Source organism: Macrosteles quadrilineatus, unplaced genomic scaffold (assembly GCF_028750875.1).
Source record: "Macrosteles quadrilineatus isolate MER2022 unplaced genomic scaffold, UCM_ALF_1.0 Scaffold_1__1_contigs__length_201487025, whole genome shotgun sequence".
In the NCBI taxonomy this organism is placed as follows: Eukaryota; Metazoa; Arthropoda; class Insecta; order Hemiptera; family Cicadellidae; genus Macrosteles; species Macrosteles quadrilineatus.
Genome location: NW_026542594.1, coordinates 147,128,826 through 147,155,717, shown reverse-complemented (window position 1 = coordinate 147,155,717; position 26,892 = coordinate 147,128,826). Strand labels below are relative to the sequence as shown.

Here is a 26,892-nt window from a genome sequence, read left to right as displayed (position 1 = left end):
GCCTAACATGATTTATACTATTACCATTAACTATATACAATTTATTATATTTATATATTCAATGCTTGTACCATGTGGCCAATCTGGCAACATTGCCCTCGATCTGACAACATAGCGGCAAGTGATAACACATCTATGTGGCTCTAAGTGGTTGAGCCTCTATCATTCAACTAGTGTTCTACTAGTTGTTGTTAGTTGTACACGTAATTCGTTGAGAAATGCAAGGGCACGCTATTTTAGATTGTATAACTATTACAAATGTGATGTGAGATAATGAACTTGGAATTATTTATATTAGCTGACTTCAGAGTATTTCAAATAATTATGTTGTGTTACTCTTTACAACCTTCGTCAGTCGAAATTTGTACCATAATTAACCTCACTTTTCAGAATCGGTACAGAGTACACTGAAGCGAAGTATCGAGTATCGGCGATTCTTCATTGAGAATTGGAATCAGCCCATCCCTAATCTTAAGCTATAATAAAAACTTGTTTATCAAATTTGTTAGGGACATTAATGCCAAGCTCTTTGAGTTTTAAAATAAAAATCTCCATGCTGGAGCTCTTTCAATACAAGCATTTAGCATCTAAAACACTTAATCTTAAGTATTTAGTTTGAATTTGTTGAAACTAAAAGCTCTTAGAGAACATGATGAACATTTTAATGATTTCAGTAATATAAAATAGTATACAACTGGGCATGGTTTGAGACCTTTAGCAGTTTTGAGATTTCAAAATATCTAAAATTAATAACCAACTTTTCCTCTGTAAAATAGTGTAGAAGTCATACTTGGGAATAACTAATAGAAATTCTATCGAATAGCACTATTCATTAGTTTTTTTGGCTAACTTCTATTTTATTCGTTTGTTTTTAAATTAACTAACTAATAACTTCTATCAGTTACTTTTTACGGGACTAACTAATAACTTCTAACTAGTTAGAATTTTCAACTAACTTTCCCAATTATGCGGAAGCATCTCAAATACTGGTTATTTATTTCACGTGATCAGTGAGGGTTGCGTGCGGCCGTGAGAGATCAGTGCCCTTGTAGACAAACAACGCGGGGGGTGGGGAAAGAGAAAGTCAGTTGCTTTGGAATGCAGTGGTATTGATACGTACTTGTCCAAGGCATTCTTTCTCTTGATTACTTATAAGAATAAACTTTTAAATTAATGAGAAACAAAATATATTAAAGAAAGGAATTCACACTTTTATTTTTTGATCACACTAGGGATGGACGGGTCCCGAAATTTCGGGAATTTTTCGGGAAAAAAATATTCCCGATTATCGGGACGGGATTACATTTGATTCGGGAATTTTTCGGGACGGGATTTGGTCCGATCGCCGGCGATTTTGCCGCTTCGCGAGTGCCGATGACGCCGCTATTGCGAGCGATAGGTCCGCGAACGTAGGAGACGAAGTCGTTTCGACGGTTGCGCCGTGACCGCGGAGTCATAACAACGATCGTGCCGTGACCGCGGAGTCATACCGACGATCACCCCGTGACCGCGGAGTCATACCGACGATCACCCCGTGACCGCGGAGTCATACCGACGATCGCGCCGTGACCGCGGAGTCATACCGACGATCGCGCCGTGACCGCGGAGTCATACCGACGATCACGCCGTGACCGCGGAGTCATACCGACGATCACGCCGTGACCGCGGAGTCATACCGACGATCACGCCGTGACCGCGGAGTCATACCGACGATCACGCCGTGACCGCGGAGTCATACCGACGATCACGCCGTGACCGCGGAGTCATACCGACGATCATGCCGTGACCACGGAGTCATACCGACGATCGCGCCGTGACCGCGGAGTCATACCGACGATCGCGCCGTGACCGCGAGTCATACCGACGATCACCCCGTGACCGCGGAGTCATACCCACAATCACGCCGTGACCGCGGAGTCATACCAATTATCGCGACGTGACCGCGGAGTCATACCGACGATCGCGCCGTGACCGTGAGTCATACCGACGATCGCGCCGTGACCGTGAGTCATACCGACGATCGCGCCGTGACCGTGAGTCATACCGACGATCGCGCCGTGACCGTGAGTCATACCGCGAGTCACAAGTTTCTATAGGTACCTGAAAAATTGTTACCCATTTTTTGGTTTTATAGATCAGTGCCACAAACGGTAAAGATTGATTTCGTATGCCTTTTTTGGTAACTGCAATACTTGATAACTACAAGGGGGACTTTCTTTTTATGCACAGAAAAAATCCCGTCCCGTCCCGTCCCGAAAATCGGGAAGGAAATAAAAATCCCGTCCCGTCCCGTCCCGAACTAAAAATTCAATCCCGTCCATCCCTAAGATCACACAAACATAAACATGAACACAGCTTAATATAAAAAGTAAAACATATGATCTTGAGACAATGTACATTTAAACAGTACATAAGCAAAATTGTCAATGTTCCAATACTCCCTTCACAATTTTGAAACTAAATGTCACAAAGTCCAATGTTTACTTTAAGCTGTGTAAACCTTACTCGATTGAGAGGTTTAGTAAGGATGTCGGCAAGTTGATATGTTGTAGATACATGTTCAACATCAACAAGTCCTTCCAAGAATTTTTCTCTGACGAAGTAGTACTTAACTTCGATATGCTTCGTTCTGCGATGAAACTCAGGGTTCTTTATGAGTTTCACAGCACTGCCATTGTCAATTTTCAGAACAGGTGTCAATTGTGAGTGACAACTTATTTCTTCAAACAGACGTTTCAGCCATATTGCTTCTTTAGCTCCTTCACATGCAGCCACAAACTCGGCTTCTGTCGTAGACAGTGCTACAGAACGCTGTTTCTCGCTTCGCCAGCTCACTGGACCTCCAGCATAACAACTGATAAACCCAGACGTTGATTTCCGAGTACTTTCTTCTCCAGCAAAATCAGAATCAGTGAAAACATCCAGATTACTGCACGGTGAGGACTTGTACAAGATACCAACATTTTTGGTTCCTCGAAGATATCTAAATATCCTTTTGACACTCAACCAATCCGCTTGAGTAGGATGTTCCATATTCCTCGCAGCCAATCCCACAGCAAAGGAAATATCAGGTCTTGATACACAACTTAAATGCATCAAGCTTCCAACAGCCTCACGGTATGGAACTTTTCCACTGACAGACTCCACTGGACCATTGTTTACAGGTCTTTCACATGGTGTAGAAATGGAATTCGAGTCACTCATACCAAAACGTTGTAATATGCGTTTAGTATAGGCTGATTGACCAATCCATATTCCACTTGAACTTTTCTTGATCTGTAATCCTAAATAACTGTCAAGTTCACCAGATTTGATTTTAAAAACTTTGGATAAGCTTTTCATGAAGTCATCAATGATGCTATTGTCGGTCCCAGCTACTAATCCATCATCTACATAAATAATCACAAGTAGCTTCTTCCCTTGATCGTTTTTATAAAAGAGACAGGGATCCGAGTTACTTCTCTTAAGACCTTGAGATTCAAGAAACTTTGTAAGTTTCAAGCTCCAACAACGAGGAGATTGTTTCAGACCATATAAAATGACTTTTGTAGTTTACACACACGTCCAGTTCCATCAGAATAACCTTCAGGTTGCTCCATGTAAACTTCCTCTGAAAGATCACCATATAAAAAGGCAGTCTTCACGTCAAACTGACGCAATTCCAGATTTTTAACGGAAGCCGTACTTAGCACAGATCTAATGGTGTCATAACGTGCCACAGGACTAAACAGTTCATTATAGTCAATTCCTTCACGTTGTGCATATCCCTTGGCTACTAGTCGAGCTTTGTATTTTTCATGAGAACCATCAGAATTAGGTTTGGTTCGAAGTACCCAACGACATCCCAGGACACGAGCTCCTTCTGGTTTATCCACCAAAATCCAAGTTTTATTTTCATGAATAGATTTTATTTCATCGTCCATAGCAGCCTTCCAGTCAGATGCATCATCCAACACCATTGCTTCCTTGTAAGACCTTGGAAACATCTGTGTTTCTGATTGAACCAGCATCAGATCAAAATTTCCACTGCTCATCCAACTTGGTACATTTTTCACTCGTTTTCCTTGTCGCAACACATCTTTTGTGGTTTCATTTTTAGACAATACAACACACTCGTCTTGCTCACCTCCATCCAAAACAATAGGAGTTGCCACTTCATCAGTTTCCAATTCCGTGATTTCATTTTGAGACAATACATCACACTGCTCACCTCCCTCCAAAACAATAGGAGGTGCCGCTTTGTCAGTTTCCACTTCTGTTGTTTTTGAAGTGATGTCAAAATGAACTACATCGCTCGAAAATGGCTCATTATCAGGAACAGTACTTCCTTGGAATATCTCAGGTTCGAAGATAACATCATGGCTTATAACAGTTTGCCGTTTGCTTGGTACATACACTCTGTATCCATCTCTCAAACCATGATACCCAACAAAGATTCCGTCAATGCTTTTAGCATCCCACTTTTTCCGCTTTTGCTTCGGCTGATGTACAAAGCAGTTAGTTCCAAATACTCTGAGGTGTTGCAGACCTGGAACACTCTTACCCGACCACAATTGCAGTGGTGATTTGCCTTCTACAGGACTTGGTCCTGTAAGATTAAGGAGGTAAACTGCAGTATTACAAGCCTCAGCCCAAAGAAACTTCGGTAAGACTTTCCTCTGAAGCATAGAACGAGCAGACTCCACAATCGTTCGATTGTCCCTCTCAACAGAACCATTCTGTTCAGGGCAGTAGGGAGAAGTTGTACGTATCTTAATGCCATACTCCTGAATGATTCTCGTAGTTTCCTTTGATAGGAATTCAGACCCGTTATCAAACAACATTTCTTTTATGATCTTTCCACCTTGTTTTGCTTCTGCAAGAAAGATGCGCATACAATCAGCTACTTCACTTTTATTCTTTATGAAAAATACTTGGCGATACTTACTGTAGTAGTCTTTAAACAATACAAAATAGCGGTTACCTCCAAGAGAAGTGACCTCCATAGGTCCGCAGACATCTGTACTGATCAGTTCACCAACCACCTCAGGACAAGTTGGACGAGAATGAAATGGACCACGATGAGATTTACCAAGAACACATCCATTACACAGACCCATGTCTCCAGTCACATTAATTCCATTCATCTTCAAAACTTGTTTAATATGGCGTTGATTCTGATGACCTAGCCGTTCGTGCCATAGCTGTAAAGAATCTTTCTTACATGCAAGTTGTACAGTGGGTTGTATAGGACAAATAGCACGCATGTTAAGAAAATATAAATCCCCATGCAAACGTCCAGTCAATGTAACAATACCATTTAGGGTAAATTTACATCCAAGATTGTCAGCAGAAAACACATGGTTCTTCTTCGCTGCCTTGCTGACTGACAACAGATGAGCTCTAGAATTAGGTACATACAAAACGTTTTCTACAGTCATTTGAATTAGCTCCTTACCAACTTTAGTTTTAACAACAATGATCCCAGATCCCTCGGCATAACACTTTTTATCAGAAGCATTATCACTGAAGCCAGACATAAGTTGTGGTTCTGAAAATTGTGAATACTCTGTAAAATAATCTTTACACCACGTTACATGATGAGTAGCACCACAATCCGCAATCCAAACGTCCCGATTTGCAAAAGTTAACTCATTACCACTCATAAAACTATGTTTTGCAGACACATCCTTCTTGTTATCAGATGTAGATCCCGTAGACTTCTTTTTAAGTGGACAATCAGGAACCTTATGCCCTTTTTGTTTACACTTAAAACAAAATATATTAGTAACCTGCTTTTGATTCTGATTACTCTGCCCTTGTTTTTCTGTTTTAACCCTTGTACCCATGGGTTTTGAAACATATAAAGCAGTTTTAAGTAACTCCACGTTATCACGCTGCTCTATAGTGCGAAGCTTTTCAACTAGTGTTTTAATTGTTCTATCCTTAGATGCCATAGCTTCCCATACATTTCTGAATTCACGAAAGCTTGGCCCCAAAGTAGATAAAATTCTTGCAATTAAAACTCTATCACTAAGCTTTGATTCCTTTTGTTTCTCAAGCGCATCATTTAATTCGGCAAAATGTTTTTGAAGCTTTGCAACATGGGTAGCTATGTCCTCATTAGGATCCCGATCCCACCTAAAAAACTCTTCTAGCAAACGATCTAGCCTTTGTTCACTAGACTGTTCATACACAGATATTAAACAATCCCAAACTTCTTTAGAAGTCGAGCAAGTCAAAACCAGTGTAGATGGTTCATCGCCTAGAGATGACATAAGGTATAACATAGCAGAAGCATCTTTTCTGTCCCAATCTGCAATAGCATTTTGCTCAGATCCAGAGATGTTAGTAATAGGTCTGACTTCAGATCCCATTATGAAACTCAACAAGCCTTGTTGTCTTAACAACAACTGGATAAGCATCTTCCATTTAGTCCAATTACTTGCACCCAAAAGCTTCTCTATACATATCTTTTCATTAGCATTTGCCATAATGTCTAACCAATTTTAGATACGTACTTGTCCAAGGCATTCTTTCTCTTGATTACTTATAAGAATAAACTTTTAAATTAATGAGAAACAAAATATATTAAAGAAAGGAATTCACACTTTTATTTTTTGATCACACAAACATAAACATGAACACAGCTTAATATAAAAAGTAAAACATATGATCTTGAGACAATGTACATTTAAACAGTACATAAGCAAAATTGTCAATGTTCCAATAAGTGGGCCTGTGAAAGGGTAGTGACGGCCATTATCAACACCCCAAGCACTGATGGGTGGGAAGGGGAAATGTTTGTTTGGTGATTGATATATCATCTCAAGTGTCAAAACATTGTCTTTAGTTGATGTTCATTATCTGACAAGTTTTATGTCATTTGTTTATGTTGTAGTAGGTAATGTAAATAAATGTGACAATGTTTGATTAAAACACAAGTAGGGGACCGATCTCGCTCGAGGTGTTTGATTTGTTCAAGAGGTAAAAAATAGAGCTTATAAGCCTACAAATATTTTCAGTCTTACTACGATTAATTAAGTAGTAAAGTCAATTCGTTTTTGTTAGACATCTTTTATCCTCTATTTAGTCTACAAAACTTTTTAATTTGGACGATCAATCTATAAAATGTCCTCAATAAGCTTCAATCAATATAAAACTCATGATACATAACATCTGTTATCTGACGACCGTTATTGCATTAAGTCACTGGGATCGTGGAACGTTGCAACTATAATTACGGGATGGTGTAATAACGCATCAATTCGTGCGGTGCATCGTCGAAAAATACAAATCTCCTTGGCCTTTCCTTTAGATTTTTAGTTCAATGTCAGTGTATATTGTTTTGCAGTAAAACACTTAATGTTTTTGAACAGTCGTAATTATCCCTTTGGTTAGTAAGACATCATACAATGCAAATGTATTATACAAGCAATTTTCAATAGCATTGAAATTGGAGGAAATCGTAGGAGCCATTTTTTAAATCATCTTGCGCAATCTTTACTCATATTATAGTATATATTAGTAACCAAGATGTGACATAAAAAAATACTTTAAAACAACTGCCCAGTGAACAACTAAATTTCTACTAAAACTGACTTTATTTTCTATCAGTTAGTTTTTCAACTAACTAATAACTTCTATCAGTTACTTTTTAAACTAACTAACTTATAACTTCTATCAGTTACTTTTTACGGGACTAACTTATAACTTCTAACTAGTTAGAATTTTTGACTAACTTTCCCAACTTCTACTAGAAGTAAAAATGTTTTGTTTACAACAAAAGGAAATAGTGATTTGGTATATATTGGAGTAGCTGTACCCGTGGGCTTTGCCCCGTTTAACTTCTTAATTTTCAAAATGAGCTTGTTCGCATGGCTCAATCACGTCCTGGTTGAAGTTTGTTCGCTACGCTCACTCACCTCTAAGTTGGAGCTCGTTTGCTGTGCTCACTTGCCTTCAGGTTAGCTCGTTCGCTACGCTAACTCGCCTCCAGGTTTAAGTTCGTTCGCTACGCTCACTCACCTTTTGGTTGCAAATTAGCTGTTGTCATAAATAAAAAATAAAAAAATAGTGCTGCACCCTGTTGGTAATCCTTGTAACTTTAATGCTATTGATCATCATAGAACAGAACCAACTTGTTTAATTGAAACAGCTGATAAGATTCATTAATTCCTTTTAAACATGAAAAATCATAAGGTTAACATGGGAAACTCCAGAGCCACTGGGGCGAAGCCCGAGAGTCCGATCAGAATAAAAACAACTTAGTTTTCCTATTATTTCAGCCTCCTAGGTAAATGGGAAGTGGGAGAATTACTAGTGATGAGTGAGTGAGTGAGTGTGTCAGTGAGGGCTTTGCCTTTTATAAGTATAGATATTTGTTGAATTGAACCAAACTAAGGCTCAATCAACAGTAAGAATGGAATAACAGGAATAGGATTATTTTAAACATGCTTGACGTATAGGGACATCGTTAATGTGCTCCTGATATTGGCCTGCTGCTACCGTACTAAAAATATTAAGTTTCAACTTTAATTTTGTAAAAAAACTATATTTGCTCTAGGATTCATACAATGTAATTTTTTTAAAGTTTTGAAACAAAAATTAGGAGACAACAAAACATTTGTCTTACCATTGACGCAAGATTTTAAGAACTGAAGAAAAAATGCCATGATTGACTCTGCCCCTTCAGCCCCATACCGTTTGAGAGAGACAAACTTCTTCGCCATGAAATGGTCAAAAGCTTGACATTTCAGCATCTCTAGGGCCACAACTCTTTCAAAATCTTTGTTTACTGGTTCATTTGTTAATTCTTCTAAGCGGCTGGCAAACCACTCCTTTTCTTCTTCCTCCTGTGGAAATGAATAAACTTTTTAGATATTTATGTTAGTGATTTCATTACACTTAACTTTCTGGTTGTTAAGTCCATAAGGTACATACATATATACATACATACATGGTTCCTCTTTTATAGATATTAATATTATTAATAATTATACACAGTTTAGACTTTAAAATATTTTTCAGCCAAATTGTATTAACATTGATCACTTTTGGCACAAAAACATTATACTGTAGTTAGGAATTGTTACATGCTCAAAATAAACACTGAGTATCAAACCTAACATTATATTTAATGTAAAGAAATCCCCCCCCCCCCTATAATGTGATTGCAGTTACATTATATACAGTTAGTCAAATGGTTCTTATGTCTGAGAATTCAATATAGTAGTAGAGTCACGCTATTCCGAACTAACTGGGACCGAACCCTGCTCAGATTAGCAAGGATTCGGGATAAGCTGATTTATTTAATGATGACAATTATCAACCTATCAATGGAGAAAATGTTGCGATGGTGATTGTCATTTGTGTAGAAACGACTATGTCATTTGTGTAGAAGCGGCTGTGAAAGATTTTAGCAATATAGCTGTAATTACGAGAGATGATGATAATATTGCTGCAGTATTAAAGAACATAAAAAAAAAAACTTCCCTATTCGTCATGGACTCATAACTACATTTACCGAAGTTTGTGGTATCATTACTAGATTCTCCACCATTTGCTGCAACAATAAAAATTTTACCAAAATTCATAATGTCCCTGAATTGTCACCGTTCTTGGAGACACATTGCCAACTTTTTGACGTTTGCAACATCATAACTCAAATCTTGGAAATTTCGGGCAACATCCTTTCATATAATAGCCAAAGTTTGCGGTGACATATAGATAGCCTTGCTGACATTTGCAAAATCTTCAGCGTTCTCGGCATTATGTCTAACATCGCCAACAGAACCTTAATATTGCTAACTTCTGCGACAGCTCATGAAAAGTTTGTGGTGATATTGCTAGATCTTTTGATGTCTAGGGCGACATTGCAAGCGTTTTCAAAATTTGTGGCAACATTGCTCGCTTTTCTGGTATTTTCAATGGCATTGCTAGCTTCGACAAAGTTCACGGTGACATAGCATGTAGCATCTCTTTTTTTAAAAAAAAACATTAGTTTGGGATGTCACTATGTTTACAGCTAATAAAAACTTTGTAAATAGCAGGGTTCAGAATAGCAGGACTCTACTGTATATCAATCAAAGATTATATTGACATATTTTCTTCAACATTTTCTATTTAGAGCTAAACATACGGTATCTTATTTTCGAGCCAGAACTAAATGCTTACACACTTGTAGGTAGGAGAACTCTGCACCAATATTTCCACAGTACACACTATTTAGAAATTCCAATGCATCTCTCAAGCTACCATCACTCTTGCGCCAACACATCAAATTGGAAAAATCATATTTTCTATCATCTGTTAGTCCATATCTTAAAGGGTCCAATTCTGCTACAGTCCTAAAATAATTTTTGTAAATACAAATTTATATTAAATGGAGTTAGGTACAATTCTTGAATTTGAATTAATGCACAATAAAAAAAGTACCTATGAAATGGGTAAGATTTGTGTATCTGATGCATAGGAATGTACATACAGTGACTCCCTCTTATCCGGACTCCTCGGGATCAACACCAGTCCGGATAACGGGTTTTCCGGTTAAACCAACGTCCGCACAAACTTGTTAGGTATGTTTAATCCAAATATTTGACTTAAATTTAGGAGAGCATTGTATTTAGACACGTGATCACTGGTCTCAAATCTTTCCCACGAGAACAGTCGTTTCAGTACCGCCCACTTCCTGCCAATCTAGTCCGGTTAAACCGATGTCCGGTTAAAAGGTGTCCGGATAAAAGGGAGTCTACTGTAGTGTATATGCACTACTCTTACTTATGTACTTATTCTTATACATACTATTTTTTATTTGATCTACAAAATAATTTCATGTTGCATGAACTAGGTATACTACAATTAATTAGACAATCTTAAAAATGTTGACATCGGCAATTTTTACAAACTTGAATTCATCTTGTTCAAATCAGGAATATAACTTTGTGTTTAACATGTTTACAATGATGCCCACTCTGATCTATGCTTCTGTTAAAGAATATTTGGCCATAGATATTAAAATAGTATGAGTTTTCTATAGTAAAATTAACTGACAGTCCTAAACTTACTTAAAAAGGTTTAAATACCTGCTATCAAGCAATCCATTTAATTGCAGTTGCAACTAGTTTCAACTCCTATGTGGAGTCATCATCAGGCGGTACAAGGACTTCTTCTTTCTTCATATGAAGAGCGTCATATTTAACACGTAAAAATAAATAAACATTTACACACGACACAAAACACGTTACGGACACAAAACATTTACTGATCAGTTACGACAACAGACGACGCTAACCCGACGGAGTTTAAGTCCAGACTGCGGGTGGTCATTGCAGTGGTGTACGTCTGTTATCTTATCACTTCAGGTTAGGTCCTAGTCCTGTCTAACACACTTCCACTCTCCAGTATCCCTATGGCAGTGTCATATATAAAATTGGACGAAAACGTTAGTTGGTCGTTTAACACATTTTCGTGGTCGGATGTTACTGCCTTATAAATCTCAAATTCTTCTAAGGTGTTTAATTTAAATCTGTCTCTTGAGAAATGTAAAATATTCATGTTGTTACTAATGCTGGTATAATGGTGGCCTTGAGAAATTAAATGTTCTGCAAAAGATGAAGTCTGGTGTACTGTTGACACTTTTGGGAGATGTTCCTTGAAACGTTTTGTAAAGGAGCGTGCCGTCTGGCCGATGTAAAATTTAGTACAATCGGTACAATTGATCTTGTATACGCCGGATCTGTCTAAGGGTTGCGTCAATGAAGGACTGCGCTCTTTTAACAATGCGCCAAGTTTGTTTTCTGTTCTGAAGGAAACTGTAATATTGTTTTTTGTCATAAGATTTTTAAATTTGTTACTCATGAAGGTGCCATATTTTATTTAAATATGGCACCTTCATGAGTAACAATATTACAGTAAATATGACGCTCTTCATATGAAGAAAGAAGAAGTCCTTGTACCGCCTGATGATGACTCCACATAGGAGTTGAAACTAGTTGCAACTGCAATTAAATGGATTGCTTGATAGCAGGTATTTAAACCTTTTTAATATTATTTGGCAATCCGGAGGCTACATCCACAATGAAACTAAAACTTACTTTTTTAATATGTCAATTTACTACACTAAAAGAGGTTTTGGAGGTTAGGATTGACAAGATCATGGCCGTATGCATCTAACTTCTCCACTGTGTCTTTGTAAATATTTATGTATAATCAGTGTTTATATTTGTAAAAATTCTATTCACCCGACAATATCTCAAGTAAAAGATGAAACACAAAAAGTTTAGCTTAGCCTAGGACTGACGATAACGCTCCGGCGTAGAAACCTAGGTCTCCACAATAAATCAATTGGATCATAAGGTAAGCCTTAGATTATAATAACACTAAAAGAAGTATAAAATCAATAAATCTCTATATTACAAGGTTTTCTGAATGGATGGGTAGGCATTTGAGTATATGTCCAATCTACACTACCAATCTACAATCTACACTAAAATTATAAATTCAGGTAAAAAAGATAAATTTATTTACAATGAAAGAAAATTTGTGGCATCCACTTATATTGTAAATTAATTAATTTTGAACTATTCATGATCCTGAATGAATAATTTTAGTGTGGCTGGTAAGTTAATTGCCAGATTTGTGATGTTTACGGCAAGGGCTAAACATAAGTGAAGGACAAAGGAGTGATAAATGAAGGCTGTGTGAGACAGTGGTTTAACTTTAGAAATGTCTGAACCAATGTTTATGAATAGGACAGCAGTGGTACGGCGGTGAAAGGAAATGATACTATTTTTCACAAAATAGAAACTTTACCTACTGCCCATAAATTTGCAATATAACAGGGTGTCCACCAGGCCAAGCAGAAAAAATTCATGAGTAATTCATGAGTTAAAAAAAAATCCATGGTCGTACTTTTCATACTAAAATTTCCAACGTTGTTTTGCACCAACTCCCACAATGCTGTTTTAGCGCTCTAACACACCTCGCTATTTTAGTTATCGGAAAGAGCATTCTCAGTAAAGGGGGAAAAAAATATGATTGCTGTAATATTGTCTGACACAAGTATTCAATTTTTATATACTACTGATTAAATAATCCAAAAATTAAAAACTAATCCTTAAAACTGCAATTTATTAATAACTTCCTAAAAATAGTGATATGTTGATACCAAAATTTATCAAATCTCTGTACAGACACCTGAAAAATAGATTCTTAATACTGATTTTCTATTTTACCAAATTTTCTTAAGGATTACTACACCAACCTCTGGCTTTATGTACTTTCATATTGTATAATTTTGTTAAAATCCATGTTTTAGCCCCTGAGCTGTATAATAACTAAAAATAGGCTTTACCTTCGTCACTGCAGCTCAAAATTCTTGTGGTGTAACTATGTTACGGCCGTTTCGGCATTATAATGCCATCGTCAGACTACAAAAATACAAACTTTAAACTTCAACGACGCTACTTCAGCCGAGTTTGTGTTTTTGTTGTCTGACGATGGCATTATAATGCCGAAACGGCCGTAACATAGTTACACCACAAGAATTTTGAGCTGCAGTGACGAAGGTAAAGCCTGTTTTTAGTATAATTTTGGAGTAATGGGTTGTTTTCCAAGTGGCCTAGAGAAATAATAATGCAGAAATTACAAAAATTGCTTAAATAAATACCACGTTAAAGGTATATATGAAGATATTACAAAAAAATATAAAAAATCTTTCTAAAAAAGTGCCATTTTGAAATTTTTGGTCAAGCCAAACTCGAGGTTAAATTGTAATCATCTAACAAAGTCGTAAAGACACCATCATCGTTTTCTGCGATAACTGAAAAATCCTGAAATCTCACTCAATAACAGAAACATCACCACTGTCTTCCGTGGTCGTGAAAAATCCTGATATTGTTCCAGTGGTAACAGAAACATTATAATTGTATCCCGCGATCACAGTAAAGTTATCATAATCTTCCTCGATCGTAGCTTAATTCAAATAATTTCCCGCAGTCATCATTTAAAGCAATATTTTTGGACATCATCGTCGTCTCCCACGGTCACGGAAAAGTCATCGTCATCTCCCGCTGTCACGGGAACGTCAACGTCGTCTCCTGCGGTCTCGGGAACGTCATCGTCGTCTCCCGCGGTCACGGAAACGTCATCGTCGTTTCCCGCGGTCGCGGCAAAAAATTCCCAGTGAAATACAAAATTCACGCATAATTCCCAGTTTTTTCCTGGTTCAAAAAATCACACATAATTCCCGGTTTTCCCGGATTTCTCGGTCGGTGGACACCCTGTATAATTTATTTAAAAGTATATGTGTGCCAGTGCAACTTCAATCAAATGGAGGTTTGAAACATACCGCTTTCTTGTAGTAAAATCAACAGGGTTAATATTAGCACATTTATGGCCGTGTTCCCTGTAGGCACTGATAAGTTGAAACAGCTGACTCTCTCTCTGTCGACTTGCTATGATTTCTGGATCCACTGTAAATAAGAGTTTGTGTTATATTATCATGGCAATTCAATAATTTATCTTTACTGTGGAAATAAAAATAAAAAATTAAATAAGTACGGTAGGCTACCTGGTTTACATCTTTTTTTATAACTGTATGTATTGTGTGTCCGTAGGCCCAGGGCCGGTTTAACCCATACGCGAACTACGCGGCCGCATATGGCGCCACGAAAAAGTGGCGCCGTGGCGCAAACGGAACAATTTTTTTTAACGTAAACAACGTAATTTTGCTTATTTTTCTCAGAGTTCAAGTATTCAAAGCACCACAGTAAAGGCATTTATTCTGTTTGTACCAACAGCACTTGAAAAATGGCAAAATGCGTATATTTGTACAGCACTACAACTCAAGGACTCGATGCCATTTGCAGTTTCGATCTGTAGTGAGCTGACGCTCGGCACTCGTCGGCAGTCGGAGTCGGCAGCGTACAGCGCGGCGTCTATGGGTTTCATTTCACGACTCACTCACTAGTCGAAATAAGCAAGCGCGCAGCGCCACTTGTCACAACAAGAAACATACCCCGCCCTTCCCTCCCTTCTGCCTCTGATCCTAGAGCAGAACATTACGTTGTATTGCACTCTTTAGTTGTATACGTTATAAGTATACAGTATCGGTATCGTATTGGCATCGTTTTGATGATATGATTGTTGATGTTGATAAGTGAATGATTACGAGTAATTTAAGTTTAATTTATAATTAGCGCATTAAATAAGAAGAAAGTATAAACTAAATGAATGAGTAAAACATAATACGAGCTGATACTAAGAAAACAATGGCAGAAAAAAATAAACCGTCTAGCAAAGCGTATACGAATTTGGAAGAGGAAGATAAAAATCAAGCCAAATCAATAAGTAGATTTTTGTTTAAATCATCTGGTGGCGAGTCCAGTCAGCCCAAAGAAGTCACGATAGAAGACGGCAATGACGTAGGTATTTATTAATTTATTTTCCAAATAAATATAATAATGCTTGCCAAATAATGCTTGATGAGCATTACGGTCTGTTTTTTTAGCGTGGCCTTGGTTTTGCTAAAGTTTGTATGATGAGTAAAAGTGTAAAAATGTTAAATTTCTGCGAATAATAAACAGTCTTTTATTGCAAGTATTCTTCTAACCTAAACTTATAAAAAAGTGCTTCCCAAAATCATTGGGAAAAAATTCACAAATACGGTTAAGTTGTTCATGGAATTCTAAGTGGCGCTGATTCGGGTGTTCGCTTAACTCTGAAAAATTCCTAGAACCGGCCCTGCGTAGGCCTACTAAGTAATAGCTTTTGGAAAAACCTCAAGTAAAAACAATTTAAGTGGACGGGGAAACTAACAGGCTTAACTATTATCGAGCGGGGTGAGCGAAGCTCTCATACTACACTCCTGCTTTTGTTTTAGAAATACTCCTCCTGAACGGCTGAAGTGATCAGCACAAAATTTAGCACAGACATAGTAACCAACTATGGGAAAGTATAGATCTGAAATGGTACAAATCAGACAACAGGGCTTTTCCCTAAATTAATTTAATCTTTTATAAATTTAACATGGGCCTTATGGGTTAATTGGCTGCCATGACAGTATTTGCAAGATAACAATAAAAAGGTAAACAAAAGTCGTAACATATGTTTATCAATATATGATCTAAACTAGCACATTACAAAATAGAGAACAAAAGGGACGACCAGCATCGGATTGATGCCGTTGAGCATTGTTTGCTACAAAATTAATAATTAATTAGGATTATGAACCATTGGCTTTATTTGCATAACTGCAAGTAGACATCCGATTTACGTGAAGCAAATGTACCATTGACTTTGAATGTGAACTCCGAACTGCAAGTAGTGAACCAAATGTAGCATGACTTTGGTGGATAGGTACTGCAAGGGGACATTCCATTTACTTGAACCAGAGGTGCCATTGAATTTAGATACCTACTGCAAGTAGACATTCCCTTTAAGTTTAACAGATGTAGCATGGACTGTGAGTTCTGCAAGTAGACATGTCATTTACGTGAACTACATTATTTAGCATTGACTTTCCTTATTTAGCCTACCATGCATAGAGGGAGAAAGTAAAAAGTAACCTTACAATAACGAACAAGATAGGCCTATGTGAATTTAAAATAACACATGGCATGTATTGTATAGTCCCACATAAGATCTCATAAAACTTGTAACATTGAAATACTCTACTCACAATTAAAGCCTGTCGAGTCCTTTGGCCTATAACCATAAACTGCGGATCTGTTATGATAATATTTTATGGCATGTGAAAGGGATGGTTGGAAGTGCCAACATTTCTTCCTAATCAATGCATTCATTTTAATTGCTTGTCAGTTGTCACCACAGTATTCAACCTAAAAAACACCAAATAAACTGTCAGATAAAATAAACATAACACATTTTAAATAAAGTCAGAACAATTATTTTGTTCTAAAATAATTAAATAGTTCATCAGTTGGATAATAAATAAATTGTGATTGCTTTGAATAAATTTAGATGGTAAAATTACATGAAATTACCTAAGACTAAAGAAATTTAATTACTGCAGAATTTTGATTAACCCTTTTAAGCGTCATTTATTTTTCTCCATCACCCCGCTACAGTACCTAATTAAATAATTTTTAAATATGACCTTATTTCACTGTCAAAACATTGAACAATTGTAACTTACAACATACAAAATAACAGTTCTGTATTACTCTTGTATGTAATTTCTTTTCTGGGATAAAGACGGATGTATCCGTCCAAAAAACGAATTGATACACAATGTTTATAATCCGTTAATAAACATTACACTGCATTAAAAATGGGTTATTTTGTTTTTGTGGTTGGCAATAGTGGGACGGGTGGGGTCGTCCTGTAATCCAGCTACTAGGAGGTCACGAATTGTGGATTATAGGATTATAATCATGATCATACTATCCTGATAATTAGACCAATTCGTAAATTACAAGGAAAAATGTGGTTCGGATTCCACTATAAACTGTAGGTCCCTTAGTTGCCATTAGCTGTATGGGCTATTAATTAACAGCTGTGTCTAAGGAACATGTCGGCCTTAGTCACTAACAAGACTACAAGATCGCGCCACTCATCCTACACTCATCCTTCACTCATATTTGGGTTAAAATACGCACATAGTGGCGTCCCCATCTTAAATAATTGATTTAATTTAATTGATTTATAATTGTGGATTTATAGGCATGCACTGTGGATGCGATACTCTCTGGTGTGGATTAACGTCCGCACGGGTGAGTACTACGACTATCCGCAGTACTATCCTGATAATTATACCAATTCGTATATACCAAGGCAAAAATGTGGTTCGGATTCCACTATAAACTACCCCTTAGTTGCCATTAGCTGTATGGGCTATTACTTAACAGCTGTGTCAAAGGAATATGTCGGCCTTAGTCACTAACAAGACTACAAGATCGCGCCACTCATCCTACACTCATCTCCATGTACATTTCTTCAAAAAGTATTAAAGTAATAATTGCCACAGCTATTTCGGCTATTTTGCACCACAGAGTGTGCATAAGTAAATATTGCTGTCACTTCACACATGGTTGTTAGTGAGTGATGTTTATATTATTTTGTGTTTTGTACTTTATTTTTATGTTATTGAGCTAAAATTACTCATGCAAACGATCTGAAATTTTAAGATGTTATTGAGATGCTTAATAAAAGTATGTCTGAGAGGGGTTTTATAGTTTTATAGCGGGGACATAGTCTTGGGGGGGGGGGGTATTGAGGACATGGGAGCGGAACTGAGTGGTTTAGATTTACTTCAGAATGACAGTTACATTTTTATGGATAAGAAATAAAACAAGGGAAGGAACAGCCTAAAGTTGACGGATATATCCGTCTGCCACCCACAAGAATAGGCCTACTCAAGATTATTGGCAGTGTTCATATTTTGTGATTATCACTAGGCCGACTGGACCGTGGCCTAGGGCAGCAATGGATTGACGATAAACTTTTTTTTCAGAACAAAAACAATATTTTTTTAAATTATCAATTTGCTGCGATTGCGGGTGGCAATGATAATGGCGTCCCACGGGAGATATTCACAATTTTGCCGTGGTCCCGGGTGACGCTGATGATGTTGACGTGATTGGGTCTATTGCTATCCTTGGTCTATTGATTTTTCTGTGCTATTGTTAAGGACATGGACAAAGCACTTTCATGTAAAGCCTATCAGTGAACTATGCCTATGCTGGATGATTCTATAATTTTACTCATTTCAACACCTTGTGGCCCTAAGGAGAGATAATTGGGGGTAAAAACTGGTTATGGTTTCTGTGGTGATGTGATGTATTAATTGTAATTAAGTTAAATGTGTTGGTAATTGGCTGCTGTGGGTGCTAGGGCCTGGAGGACCCTAGCATGTTGCAATTAAGAACGTGCTGTACTCTACTACCATCTTAAAATGACAATTTAATTGGAAACGTTGTTGGGGAACCAGAGGGCGGAAATCTTTACCCAGACCAGAAGCAGGCCAAGCCAGCTTTGATTACTTATTTTTAACTATTAAACAGAACTATAGCTAACCTTCCAAACTAAACTGCTAATTAGTGTAAAACGGAAATGATGATAAAACAGGTAAATTTCGTTCCCTAACTCGTTACTGAACCAATTTGGACTCATAAGGCGATTCCTGAATGAATTAATACTTAAACTTTCAACGTGGTGATTATTGCATGTCTAGGAATGATTACCTCGTTAAGCGAGGTAATCATTATTTTGGAATTACATTTCTGCGAGTGGGGCGAAAGCCTGCCGTCTTCCCCTTATATTGTTAATCTAGCCTGTCATCCTAGTCTTAGCTCTACTTAATAATTATAGACTCATCCTGATAAAACGAGGGCATGTCGATCTCAGTAAACGGACGATCAGAAAATCCAACGAAGGGAACGAAGACCGGCGACAGACAAGACGGAGGAAAACTCGATTTCGTAGCTCCTTGACGTTTCTCGAAAAAAGGCAAGCGGCAGACCGAAGGAGGCGCGCCGATCGCAAGGCCAGCGATTTAGTTGTGTGGCACTATATAAAATAGTGGCGCTAAGTGTCACAACCTAAAATATAACAAACTGAAATGGCTGCTTTCATAGAACTTGGAAACCTTGGAGATTACTTAACATATCAAAATTTTACATTAAATCATGAAAAAACCAATTTTATTACATTTAAACTCCACAAAGTAGGAGTCAAACAGAACCAATGATAGTGTTTTATCACATATAATTGATCCAAAGTCAAGTACATATTTTCTTAGCCTTTTGAGTATTAAAAATAGCTGTTAAGCACTGTCAACATCAAATTTTTCAATAAAACACTCTTTACAAAAATCTGCAGGGCAGGTCCAGAATTGATGGCCTCTTAAGTCTGTAAATTGTATCCGTGTTGTTTAATAAGTTCAATGCTAAATGATTTTGATGAGATTCTAATTTCGTAATATATCGTTCACTTAAGGTCATGATTCCGTCCTTACTGTAGGCATCTTAAGGTCTTGATGTAGTGTTCTATTGGTGACATACCAAGGTGCATTTGTTATCTTCCTCAGCATTGTCGATTGGTATCTTTGGATAATTTCTATATTATAAGTACTCGCAGAGCCCCATAGTTGCACTCCATATGTCCATATTGGTTTCAATATCGTTTTATATAGGCCTAGCAATAATTTATTTTCCAGACTAAGTTTTGATTTTCTTCCGATGAGCCAATTTAACTGATAAGATTTTAAATTTAGTTGTTGCCGTTTTCTCCAAATGTGTGTTTTCCAAGTTAACTATCTAAATGGATACCTAAGTATTTAACCTCAGTTACTTCGGGAAGTTGGGTGTTGTTTATTTGTGACAGGAGGACAAGAATTTTGATTTAGAGTAAAAGAAATGTGGACGGATTTAGTTTCATTAATTTTGAACCTCCATGTTTTAAACCAATCAGTAATTATGTTCAGATTTTGCTGAAAATTTAGAGAAGCTTGAAATGGATCACGATGAACAGACAAAATTGCAGTATCATCCGCAAATGTAGCAAATATATCAACTCTGGAAGGTCTGCTGTGTAGAGAATATACAAAAACGGCCCGAGGACACTTCCTTGAGGAATCCCAGATTCAATTGGATGTAGGTCAGTGAGGACATCTGGATAACTTATTTAATTTGGAAAGTCCTGTTTTGAAGGTAGGATTTTAAAATGGTAAAAACATTTTCACTTTATATAACAAGCCAACATGCCACACCTTATCGAATGCCTGGCTAACATCCAAGAAGGCAGCTGAGCAAATTTTTTTTAGCCACCTAGGTAACAACAGTTTTTTGACTTACAATCTAGTGGATTACACTCAATTAACTTAATTCTTTTTAATTAAATAACCTTTTACTAGAATGATTTTTTTTAGTGTGTCCATCCGCTAGAAATTTAAGACCTGTGCCCACATCTTGGCATGATAAACCTAAGACCTTCGTTTTCCAGGAGTTAAAACGGTGCACTCACATATTTTTGCGAGATGACTCTGTTAGACGATCACTACAATCACCTTAACTTATACTGGACCATTTCCCGTGGTATCTCATGATGATAAAACTAAGTATGACTATAATCCATTGTGGTAAACGTGTGAAGGTGACGTTGGACAGAGTGAAGCCCGCGTACCGTACCGGTATCTATTGCAAGATCTTACTCCTTCAACACATAAACCCATCCACAATGAACTTTCCAAAAATCCACCCTCCACAGTGTTCCCACTCAAGACCCTACCCTCAAGCCAACCCTAGCCTTAGGCCTACGTGACCCAATCTGGTCGTCCCGTGAAATTCAAAGTGCCCGGACTTCCAGACTCCGCAGGGGGCTAATGTGGTGCTACTACACTGTCAAAGACAATAACCATATGTTTTGTATTTATACATGTTGTTTTATCTTAGCAACCTAGGTAACAACAGTTTTTCTGACTTACCTACAATCTAGTGGATTACACTAAATTAATTCTTTGTAAATTATATAACCTTTTACTAGAATGATTTTTTTTAGTTTGTCTATCCACTAGATATCTCTTTGGTTTACTTAAATACTTAACGCAAAACCAAAGAAATTTGAAGCTTAAAGGTTTTTGTGACCTGTCACTAAATTAAATTGATAAGGCTAGCCGCTTCCGCTTGTTTACCTACTGCAGAAAAAATACACACTTCAAACTTGATTTCGAGAAACTTGAAATAGCTGCCACACATACACTCATTGGTTTCAGATTTAAACCAACATCAACTTACCTTTATCGTTGGTTAGATTAACTAGTTTACAACTTAGGTTAGACCTCAGAACGGTTAGATAAATTATTGTAAACAACTGATAACATCACGCCTACCATGCATGGCATGGGCATGACGGCATGAGTGCATGCATGACTGAGACTGAGACTGACCACTTGACTATTGTTATTGTTGTTGTTGTTGTTGACTGAGACTGACTGACTGACAGTAGTGACAGTGCCCGATCCGTCCACTACCTCCAGTCCCACTAGTCCCAGTGTCCCAGTCCAGTTCATTATTTCTTCTAGCACGGCCACCTATATCTACAGTACCTTACGTTTTTTGGAAAAAGTCCCTTAGTCCCTTTGGGCTCTGCGGCTCTGCCCCAGTGGCTTTTAAAGTGTTCCTGTAAGAACATAATATATTTGATTACATTATGATCAGCTGGATGATTTAATTGCTGTTAATATTTTAGTTGCAATTTAAAAACAAACGTGTGCGACAAAGAGTATTTAACATATTTTTAGATTTAATAGTACCATGATGCGATGTACATCTGCTAATTAGCGATTATAACTTACTAAACATTACTTGTGAGTACAGTATAGTATTCTCATTCCAGTCTATCTACAGCACAGAATGAGAATTAATAATACCATAGATAAAACATACTCCCCTTGTGTTGGTTAGTCTATGATAATACTGTATTCCGAAGTCCCAAGTAATTAATTATTTCACTAATCAGCTGTCAGCTCTTCCGTAGTTCACAGCTCTAGGAAGTGCAGATATTTTACCATTGACTATAAAATTATTTTACCTCTGCCCGATACATAAATTAATTATATTAATCTTACATACATGATGCCTCCGTCCGTAGTCCTTTGCCGTAAGGAATTGGTCAGGTCAAGGTTATTAGAAGAACAAGCTAACTTAAACTAGTTTTTCTCACCGCCAAAAGGTACAGTAGAGTCCACGTTTTTCTCAGTCGTGTGTGTGTGTGTGTGGAATGTTTACGTACTTTTGTCCTCTTGTTATATTGTGTTTGTGTTTGTAAATATATACTCTGGTCTCCCAACCTGCCTCCTCGGTTTTTAACTGCATTTGATTGGGAGATCCAGTGGCTGTGCACAAAAGCGTTAGAAGAAAAAATAAGCTGTTTACAGCTGTGATGTTGGTGGTGGCTGCTGGTGTTTTATCCAGATAGTTTTTTTTTCTGGAGCACTGGAGTTTATACATGGGAGACTTGTAGAGAAAGACTCCAAACATGAGAGACCATCGGATACAAAACGGTGGAATATGAGGTATAGTATATATAGTCCAGGACAAAATCTAATTTATCCATGCAACCAAATTCTTAACCCTTCTAGGTATAAATATTAGCCGATGAGCTAGTTGCATACATGATCAGCACTCAAATACAGTATCGTGTCAAAAGGTGAGTATGTTTAATCTATGGTGATATTCAACTAGTTTGATTTTCCATCCAAGTTAGTTGGGGGACGGAGCGGGACTGCACATGTGACGGCCCCAAAAATTCCCAGACCCATTACATATCAGTTGGGGAGGTTTTTGCTACACCCTTAAGAAACTCTTGTCAGTACCGTCACAAAAGCTTTGCTTTATTTCAAATATAAAAGGAGGGTAATATTGGACTGTTAACCTCCCAACTTTCTGCGTCAGCCAGTTGCCTCACCATGGAATATTCCGTCAGCCGTGGCTCAGCGCTAGTCCAGGCCAATGTTCTCCGAAGTGTTACGCGCATGGCTGGAATTCACTGAGACAGCTCAGCAGGTTGCTCGATGAAATCAGTTAATGCGCAGCTACCAGTTTGCCTAACGCCCTGAGTGACGCGGCAGCACTGTCCGGTGCTTGCACTGACGTCACGCGGCATAGCCGCAACGTGATTGGCTGGTTCCCCTCCTCGCCCATCTCTGGGCTATGGGCAGAGAGTACTCAGTTTCAGTAAATTAGTCTAAATTCTAAATTCAATTCGGTCGGCCATGTAAAGTTCCGTTCTGCGTCACCTTTCCCCATAGCCTCCTCGGGAGGCTATGTTCCCCAATAACTTATTTTATAAAATAGATAAATTATACAGCAAGTCGGAAATTGATTTGCCTTAAGTATAATAAATTATTTATTCGTAGCGCATTTTCGTCGTTTCATTCGGCTACCTGTCACACACAACTTATCTATTCTTTTATTATGTAGCAAAGCTGTATGCATCATGTTAAAGCTTGGTTGCTTTATAAAAAAAAGTAATACCAGAAACAAAAGAACCCTCGGCCGTTTCGAGCCGCGCAGGTTTCAATGGTACGGCCCACCTACCTGCGCGAACCACGTGATCTTTTCGTTTCTGCGCAGGTTGTTTTGTTCGTGGTATATCTATAACTTCCACCCAGATAGAGTATTCTCCCATTCTCCGACTTCCTCGCTGCGTCTGAGGATGAAGGTCCTCTTATATAGAGTTTTGATATCTGCAAAAGGGTAATGAAATGAAATGAAATGAAAAATCATTTATTTATACAGGCAATGTTAGGGCCACATGGCCCTTTCTTACACTTAACCTGAACTTTAAAACATAATATAAATATTTTAACATAATCAGCTTATACAATAAAACAAAACAGAAATCATAGATACAGAAACTTTTATCAAAAATCAGTAAATTTTAAAAATACTTACACACACACACTCACCCACACATACATACAAGTCAGCGACCGCTATGCGCACAGGCCCCTACGACAAACCTACCATGGCCATACGTTCAAAATAGAGATTTTTTAGTGCTGCCACAGAAGAACGTTTTTTTAAAACTATCAAACCTCTGAAGTCAACCACTTCCTTAGTCCTCTCAATGTAGCTTTGAAGTGTTGCCACAGTTGTTCCAATCATGCTGAGAGCCTGGTGAGAGATGCAGTAGTGGCTGAAACCACAGAGTGTGCTGAGGACACCACTCTTTAACTATTAGTCTATAATTATAGTTAAAAAATTATTAATATATGTCTATACACATTCTGAATTGCTTTTGTATGTACACTGGACAAAGTCATTTATAAAGAGTGTAGTTTTCTTTTTATTTACAAGGTTCCGTACAGATATTTAACTAATGAACAATAACGCATCTTGTCTAAAAAGAGCTTCATCCACCTTCCTTCAGCTTGAACTGGTAATGAATTTATATAATAATCTATATCTATAGAAGAGGAAGAATGTATGCATGTATGTATATACCTTATGGACTACGAAACTGCTCGACAGATTGTAATAATCTAAATATAAACCCAATATAATGTTATAAAAAGGTATATCCTTTTTATTATTAAATGGCAAATACCACACAAGTTTGTCTATTAAAAACACTGTTCTTGCTTGCAGGGGCGGACTGGGTACTCTATTAGGGCGTAAACCTTGACCAGCCCGAAGGCGCCAACCGGGGGGTCTGGGGGGTATGGAATACCCCCCTGTACAGAGGGGGGTCCGGGAAATTTTGTACAAATTATACCTGTAAACTGGCATTTTTAGGCAATCTAGAGGCATTAACAGTGGAAAATCAGAAATCTGATAACTGACACTATTGGTGCTAAATGTGCAATGTTTGGTTTACAAAATTTAGACTATTTACCCACCCGACTTGGTGCTATTCTGACAGTAAATATCCTAACAAAAATAAAAATACAAATGATTTTCTTAGGGTCTTTCGTATTATATTTGTGTATTTTCTTTATTTTCCCTTGCATGACTTGGCTGCATGCATACAATATAAATCATTTGCTTCCTGTTTACAACCTGAACTTGCAACTGTTGTATTTTTTGGCACTGTAAATAACAGAAGTTATATATTTTAGATTTCTATGAAATTATTTTAACACAAACAATATGCTTTCACTGTGAACAAAACCAATTTATATTGACTTAAACTTTTTTAGCATTACATTAAGTCAAAACTGTAACCCTAAAGTAGGCCTACCTAACCTATTTCTACAAACGAAATAGCCTAGAGAGAACTACGAAGGTATTTTGAGCTGGCTATCTGTAAGTAAAATAGGAAAGTTGACCAAATTAGTGCCATAGTGCATATTGAAATAATTAATTAATAGGCGGTAGCCACATACGGTATTAAAATATTGTTTACTGTTTAACCTTTACTGTGTAATGGTTAAGTTAACAAATACACTGTCACTAAATCTAATTTAAATTTTGTAAAAGTAGTGATTCTACAATACTGCTTTCGTTCATGTTTCCTGTGTAGGTAAATGATATAAAAATAAATTGAAGCTTTCGACACAGAGACACAAATCAGACACTCACTAAAGAGAGACACGTTTTAATTGGCAGCTCACACACTTTATTTATTTATTACATGCACGGCAAACGCCATTTTACAAGAGAGTTGAGTTGACATTGATAAAAATTAAATATGACTTAAAGTGAAATAGTTATAGTGTGAGAAATAATTAAATATTATAACAAATATGAATAATATTAAATTATCTTCACTGGTTGTTTACCACAGACGACATTGTGACACCGACCGATGTCGGATGCAGTCGCAGTGCAGTTTTTTTTGGGTTCGGCGTAAAATGACGCGGGAAGAGGACAGCTGTTTTTAAGTACCTCAGACCACAGAGTAAAGTGCCTTCCACTCGCCCCACTCGGAGTAGGCCTACACGTACGAGAGAGAAGAGCTGCTTTGCTCTCGCTTGTCGACAGTGTCTATTCAGGTCTCACACCCGACTTTATGTTTTGCTATTCACTGCTGAAACTTTTACTCTAAGTTTTTCCTCTTGCTTTCTAAAAACACATCTCGTCTCATTTTTTAAAATTTTTTAAGAATTTTTCCTTTAACGAGGGCGCAAATATTGGAATGTTGAGAAGGCGTATCGGCCCACCGGCCGGTGGGCCGGCGGGCCAGTCCGCCCCTGCTTGCTTGGAGAAAGTTTGCCTCTTTTAAAATCAATGCACCTATAGTCTGCAGCAGTGTTTTAACATTTCAATTGTAAATACTTGTATATATTGAGGGTTTGTCATAAAAGAAATATGGGCAAATTTAAATAATAATATATGAAATCATGTAAAACTAATTGAGATAGTAAAATGTGTAAATTAAAAATAGGTACAGCTTTGATTTAGAGATTTAACAAATACAGTAGCCATAGTTTTGCTATCTGTAATCCTT

The 26,892-nt window shown here is 37.4% G+C and overlaps 1 protein-coding gene across 3 annotated transcripts in view; it reads right to left on the bottom strand.

The window, feature by feature from the left end:
* The window catches only part of LOC128986860 (2-oxoadipate dehydrogenase complex component E1), a 62,136-nt gene extending 40,280 nt beyond the window's left edge, over positions 1-21,856 (bottom strand). Inside the window, exons 1-5 of one of the 3 annotated variants that reach the window (XM_054407436.1) lie at positions 21,735-21,856; positions 16,661-16,820; positions 14,330-14,453; positions 10,160-10,328; positions 8,615-8,834 (exon numbers count right to left, since the gene is read on the bottom strand). In XM_054407436.1, coding sequence (XP_054263411.1) covers positions 8,615-8,834; positions 10,160-10,328; positions 14,330-14,453; positions 16,661-16,784 — 637 coding nt within the window. In that variant the 5' untranslated portion in view covers positions 16,785-16,820; positions 21,735-21,856. Of the gene's footprint in view, positions 1-8,614; positions 8,835-10,155; positions 10,329-14,329; positions 14,454-16,660; positions 16,821-21,424; positions 21,454-21,734 lie in introns of those variants that run through there. The other 2 variants (XM_054407444.1, XM_054407452.1) reach the window with 2 other exon arrangements.
* Between the last annotated feature and the right edge of the window lie 5,036 nt (positions 21,857-26,892).